The sequence below is a fragment of the Neovison vison genome, chromosome 12 (genome assembly GCF_020171115.1).
Source record: "Neovison vison isolate M4711 chromosome 12, ASM_NN_V1, whole genome shotgun sequence".
NCBI lineage: Eukaryota > Metazoa > Chordata > Mammalia > Carnivora > Mustelidae > Neogale > Neogale vison.
In genome coordinates, this window is record NC_058102.1 from 93,177,728 (window position 1) to 93,184,687 (window position 6,960).

Here is a 6,960-nt window from a genome sequence, read left to right on the forward strand (position 1 = left end):
ACCCCCTTAGATTTATGGTTTATTTCCACTAGACCTCACATATCCTATTTTCCCACCAAACTAAAATTCTGAGTCTACCCAAGTATTCCCAACCTTTTGCTTATTTCAGTCTTCTGCCTACATCTATCTAGTTCAAATATCACTCTGCTTTTAAGCCTTGTTTTTAATCCTTAATAGTGAGTGATTTTTCATTGAATTTGTAGCATGTATACCTTTGTCTTAAAGCACTCTGTATGTGTTACAGTTACATACATACATGGCTCAGTTCCCTTAACTTGTAAACTTCTTGAGAGGCTTTTTGGGACATGTTTTGTTCTATTTTGAACACTCTGCATTGCAACACAAAGTGGTTTGAGGACAGGATAAAGAGCTGGCACCAGAATATAAGTTAATTATGTCAGTGAACACAGTGGTTCAGTTGACTTTTTTTTTTTTTTTTTAAGATTTTATTTATTTGACAGAGAGAGACAGTGAGAGAGGGAATACAAGCAAGGGGAGTGGGAGATGGAGAAGCAGGCTTCCTGCTGAGCAGGGAGCCTGATGTGGGACTCCATCCCAGGACTGGGATCATAACCTGAGCTAAAGGCAGCCGCTTAACCACTGAGCCACCCAGACACCCCAGTTAGCATTTTTAATACAACAAGCTTTTGTTAAAGAGGGAAGTGTATTGATTTATATTCTGGCCCAAGTACCTTAGCAGACTGGCACTTTAAGTAACATTACTTTTAATACCCAAGGAAGTTCCTAATAAATGCCTAATAAATGAGTCATAGGATATTTGTTCTGGCAGTTGCTATATACTATAAGTAAATACTTATTTTTCTGTTTTCAAAATTTACCCACTGGTGCTTTGGCCTAAAACGGTGAGTATTATACTAAATCTTAAGGAGTGACAGATTTATATTTATTCAATCCAAAGGGAGGGGTAGAGTTTGTAAGAAAATTGTGGGAGCAATACTTTGATTTCATCCCATCAAATTCAAATTTGAGCTCTCTTAAAAAATGTTCTGGTTGGTGTGCCTGGGTGGCTCAGTTGGTTAAGCCTCTGCCTTCAGCTCAGGTCATGATCTCAGGGTCCTAGGATCGAGCCCCACATTGGGGGCTTTCTGCTCAGCAGGGAGCCTTCTTCCCCCTCTCTCTCTGCTTGCCTCTCTGCCTACTTGTGATTTCTCTCTCTGTCAAATAAATGAATAAAATCTTAAAAAAAAAAAAGTTCTGGTTGATATTTCAGAGAGGGAAACCATGAATTAACTTCCTAGTGACCAGTAAAATTTGTGTTACATCATAGGTCACAATTGGATTCTTTAAAAATATATATAAGACTTAAACATTCTCCAATTAAAAATTCTCCAATTTCCATGTTATTGTTAGAGATATATTAAATATAACAAGTACATTTCAGTGCATAGTGCTTGCATGATTTTGTAGGATTTTTTGATAGCTGTCAAGAATTTAAGCAGAATTTGTACAAAGGAAGAAGAAAAGAAGGGGCTCCTGGGTGGCTCAGTCATTAGGCATCTGCCTCAGCTCGGTCATGATCCTGGGGTCCTGGGATCGAGCCCCACATCATGCTTCCTGCTTGGTGGGAGGCCTGCTTCTCCTTTTCCCACTCCCCCTGCTTGTGTTCCCTCTCTCGCTGTCTCTCTCTCTGTCAAATAAATAAATAAAATCTTTTTTTTAAAAAAAAAGGAAGGAAAATGTAACTTAAAAAAATCTTTTTCTTTTCTTTTCCTTTTTTTTTTTTTTTAAACAAAGCCAGTGGGCCATGAATAGGGCAGTGCATTAGTGATAGATTATTTAAGTAAACTGTTACAAATTGTCTAAGAGAGTTTGAATTGTAGCTTCGGATATATGAAGTGAAAATTTAAATTAAATGTAACTATAAATGATGATGGTATTATATTAGCTATGATAAGCTTCATTAAGAAACAGGAAAATAGAAGGTAACTTAGAAAAATTCAGGCCTTTCCAGTGGAAATATGTTGGATTGCTCGTAGCTATTCCAGAATTAATTCAGGAGGACAGGTATAAGATTTGGAACCAATGTACACTCAACATTTGTTTAGAACATTTGTCATTTATTTTGGGGCTTTCGAGGGGGATAATAAATAAATAAATAAATAAATAAATAAAATAACAATAAATAAAATAAATAAATAAATAAATAAATAAATAAAATAATTCTATTTTTAATTTTTTTTGAATTTTTGAATTTTTTTTATTTTTAAAGATTTTTATTCATTTGAGAGACAGAGAGAGAGAGATCACAAGCAGGCAGAGAGAGAAAGTAGATTTCCTGCTGAGCTGGGAGCCTGACATGGGACTAGATTCCAGGACCTGGAGATCATGACCTGAGCCGAAGGCAGATGCTTCATTAACCATCTGAGCCACCAGGCGGCACTCTATTTTTTACTTTTTGAGGAACCACTATGTTATTTTCCACTATGGCTGTACCATTTTACATTCCAACCACAAGTGAACAAGATTCTAATTTTACCACATCATTATGAATACTTGGGGGTTTTTTGGTTTGTTCCATTTTTATTTTTGTTTTTGTTAATAGTAGACATTTTAATGAGTAAGAGGCGGGTCGCATTGTAGTTTTGATTTGCATTTCCCTCATGATTAACAATGTTGAGCATCTTTTCCTGTGCATTCTGGGCCATTTGTATATCTCCTTTGGAGAAATATCTATTTAAACCTGTTGCACATTTTTTGAATTGAGGTGTTTGGCTTTTTTGTTGCTATTGAAGCCTTTTTATCTGCACCTTTGTGATCAAAAGCATCGATTAGAGAGCACAGATCCCTGTTATTTGGAGGCTGTGTTATTTTTGTCCACTGGCCTTCTGAGGCTTTGTGCTAGCTGCTTCAGGAACATGTGCACACCTGCCGACCACATAGCTAGGAGTGAGGGATGTGTAGCTGCTACTGTGCTAAGACCTGAAATTGACCGAAATTAATCACAAGTCTACCCCTGCAAGTTGCAAGCCTTCAGTAGACTCCAGAGTTCCAAAATAGTTGGCATCAAGCAGATTCTGCCAATGCAGTTGTTGTCTGGGTGGGTAGACTCCTGGTACTTCTTACTCTGCCATTTTTCTAGAATCCTCTCTGTGCAATCTTTTGTCAAATGATTAGTGGAAAGTTTCACAGGCAACAGTTGGAGAAGACTGTTTAAAACTTCTTAGACTGGTGGTTTTTAAAATGTTTCTTTCCTGTCAAGCAGCACAATTCTTTTTACCAAAGAAATCTGATATTGATTCCCAACATATAAAACAGATAAAAACAGCTCTGGCCTGACATTCCCTCCCTCACCATTACCCATCAGCCCTACTCCCACTCTGAGGAAGCCATTGTGTGGGTGAAGTAGGGACTACATGAACAGGTCAGCATTTCCCAAGGTTAGTACTAAGCAATGATTATTAATGATGAATGATGATAAGTGGTGCCAGTAGATACTGAATATAAAAAAGTTCCATAACCAGATTAGTTTTGGAAGCCCTGAATAAAGTTAAACCTCTTCTTTTACTGCAGGTTTTTAATAAATTCATGTGAATTATGACTCCCAAAAAGGAAGATAATATATACAACATGTTTCAAACTTACCTGAACATTATTTTTTTTATAAGAAGTATCTTGAAGGACACTAGTTTGAGAAACTCATTCCTTTATTTTCCAACAGAAGTTGAGATAAAGAGAAATTGGAGTGAAAAACAGAATTAAAGTTCCTCATGTATGACATAGTATTCTTTCATTTATACTATACTGCCTTCTAGATTTGAGACTTACTCAATAAAGTGTCATATACATATACTATCTAACGAAATCTCTCAGTTGGTTTTATTCCATATTGAACTCTCAGCAATATGCATAGTACTTTCAAGAAAATAGGAATGTAATATGTGATCTCAGAGTATGAGGAAATTGTAAATTAATTAGGATATAAATAGCCAAATAGCATTCACCTATACTGGTTGTTGGTGATAGTGGTGAAGAACACAGACATGCACCTCCCCACTGAGGTTTAAATGTAGTGATATACATAAAGATTAGGGAGCAGTACAGGACAAGAATGGATCTGTGTGGTCACTTGAAACTAAAGTGAATATCAAGGACGTTACTGGGAAAATCATATAAATGTTTACATTTTTAGCATACAACTATGTAAGAAATGGAGTTGTTTTCTCATTGTTCTTGAAATACATACTACATTACCTGGCACTTACACTGAAAATGATAAAAGTTTGAATTCCAGGTTATTTAGTCAGCTTCCAGGGCCTTCACAAGTTGAAGTATCATTTAAAATGGATGTTATCAGGGGTGCCTGGGTGGCTCAGTGGGTTAAGCCTCTGCCTTCAGCTCAGGTCATGATCCCAGGGTCCTGGAATCGAGCCCCGCATCGGGCTCTCTGCTCAGCAGGGAGCCTGCCTCCACCTCTCTCTCTGCCTGCCTCTCTACCTACTTGTGATCTCTGTCTGTCAAATGAATAAATAAAATCTTAAAAAAATATTAAATGGACGTTATCAAATTTCTTGGTATTGATGACTCTGCACACTGACCATATGTTTTTCCTTCATATCTTATTAAATGGTGCAGGAAATCTCCCAAAAATTAAAAAAAAAAAAAAGGGGTACAAGTTTGTGGAATCTCCGTATTTGGGGATTTTTTTCTTTGCCTTGTATTTAAAGGATTATGTTAATTGCATAATCTCTACTATTTAAACCATAAGTTTTTGAGATTTTATACTTTTTCATTACAGTTGATGGAAATACCTGGGCACAAGTGATTGCTTTATACCCAACTTTAGTAGAATGCATCACCTGTTCATCTGCAGAAGTCTGCTCTGCGCTTAAAGAGGCCCTCGTTCCTTTTAAGGATTTCATGCAACCACCAGCATCCAAAGTTCAAAATGGAGAGTCTTGACCAGCTACAATAATTTTAAAGAAGAAAGATAGATATCTCAAGAGTATCTGATCCTCAGTGAGTCTTCTATGAGAAGGACATTTCTTACTACAAATAATTCCTGGCAGCTGTTGTTGGCCTCCTTTAAATTGTACTTACCTGAGTTCAGTAATTCATATTACAAGCTTACTGTCAACAAAGCCTGAATGAGTAGCAGTGGAAGCCTTTAGTAAGTTAAGCTGATGGAGAGAGAGTTAATGTAACTAAAACAGGCCTGCTACTTTATCTTCAATTGGTGATTTAAAAGTGAGCTTATGTACAGTTTGTGGTGTATGTGATGTACTTTTTAAAATGAAAGCAAAGCTATTTCATTCAGTCAGATTTATTAGGCTGGTGTTTTTGCACCCTTTTTCAAGTACAAAAGTGTACTAAAATTTTATGCAAGATGGTACTGTAACATTCCACATTATCTATAACCAGCCTTTGTAAACAAAGGGAACTGATAAACTTGTGTGTATAATAAATGGTACAGTTCTGTATAAAATAGTTGCATTTATTATTTAAATTTTTAAAATATTGATAATGTTAAATGCTTGAAGCTAGTATTTATTATTAATACAAAATTGTTTGCTTACATTTTTACTTATAATTTGCCTTCTTAAGCAGCAGATATGCTCACCATATGATCATGCAGTTATCTCAGTGCTTATTTTAAATGTATTTACTAGTGACTATTGAACATCTGACCAGAAAGGTCATGTGAACACAGCAGCAAATAGTTTATGATTTGCTGATTTTGCAACTTTGAAGTATAGGTTATTAATACATTGGGATATATTGTAGCACTCTGGCTCCATCATACCTCATTTCTTTAAATATCTTTCCCAGCTTTCACATAAGTCTGTCTGTTTTTATATTTGGTATCTGAATTTTAAAGACTTTTCATATTCTATTTCTACTGATTTTTTTTTCCCACTAAGCATTTATCATTGTCTTTGAATTATGACCCAGGCAAGATGATTCCAGATTTCCTAACTTTTGCCTGTGAAGTTTCGTTCATTTCAGTGTTTCATTTTGTAATGTCTTCTCAAGAAGAAAAATGACTATGCTAACTCATAAATATAAAATGTATGTGTATTCTAAAACAATGAGAAGTGTATTTTTGGAGATAGTGAATCATTTAGAAGTACAGTAAAATTTCTGTCATGGAGTAAATTGCTAATTTTGTTTCACTTTCCTCTCAGAGAAGAAGAAAAATGCTCTTGAGTACATTAACATAATTGTTTCTTAAAAAACTAACCTAGATCACTGTATTTTTTATTTAATGGATTATGATATTACCATATTTTTCTTAGTTAAATTTTCTTAAACATGTAAAGATGCAAAGATGTTTAAAACAATGGTTAAGAAATCATAATGGTTTCAGTATTGTGTTAATGTGCTAGAAGGCCTTTGATTTTAATAGAATTTATACATTTCAGCCTCTCAAATAAATATAAAACTAGGAGAAGATACTAGAATTGAGTAATAGATGAGAAACAATTTTGAGGCTATTGTAATTGTGTAATTATTTAATTTGCACTGTTATCTATAAACATGGTAAGGTCTTTTTTTGGAGGGGATATTATTTTTATTTACCAGAATTAATGAATTTCTATTTTATAATTTCACCTAGAATTAAGGTAAATTATGGCATTTCCTCCAGTCTATTTCCAGCATTTTCCTTAAAGTTGTAAAAAAAAAAAAATACATTCAAGCTGTGTATTTAGTTTATTTCCTACATTTGGATATGTTAAATTAAGGATTAGAAAACTCTGTTTATCACTGATAGACTGCTGAAATAGAATAACAAAGGTAGTGTGCCAGTTAAGTAATATGTTAAAAATACTGCCATGAATTTACATGAAGTGAAAATGTTTATTCTTGAGAAATAATAGACCAGTTGTACTCATAAAAATTACTCTCCCGTGAAAGTTAAAAATGAGTCAGAGGTTTATAGCATACATTTATATAAATTGAGTAGCTTTAGCTAATATCTATCCTATTAGCTTTCAATACCAG

General features: G+C 34.6%; 1 protein-coding gene across 6 annotated transcripts in view; it reads left to right on the top strand.

The window, feature by feature from the left end:
• The window catches only part of MON2 (MON2 homolog, regulator of endosome-to-Golgi trafficking), a 108,512-nt gene extending 101,853 nt beyond the window's left edge, over positions 1-6,659 (top strand). For all 6 annotated transcript variants that reach the window (XM_044227693.1, XM_044227695.1, XM_044227694.1 and 3 more), the window contains one exon: positions 4,757-6,659. In XM_044227693.1, coding sequence (XP_044083628.1) covers positions 4,757-4,920 — 164 coding nt within the window. In that variant the 3' untranslated portion in view covers positions 4,921-6,659. The remainder of the gene's footprint in view (positions 1-4,756) is intronic.
• The last annotated feature ends 301 nt before the right edge of the window (positions 6,660-6,960 follow it).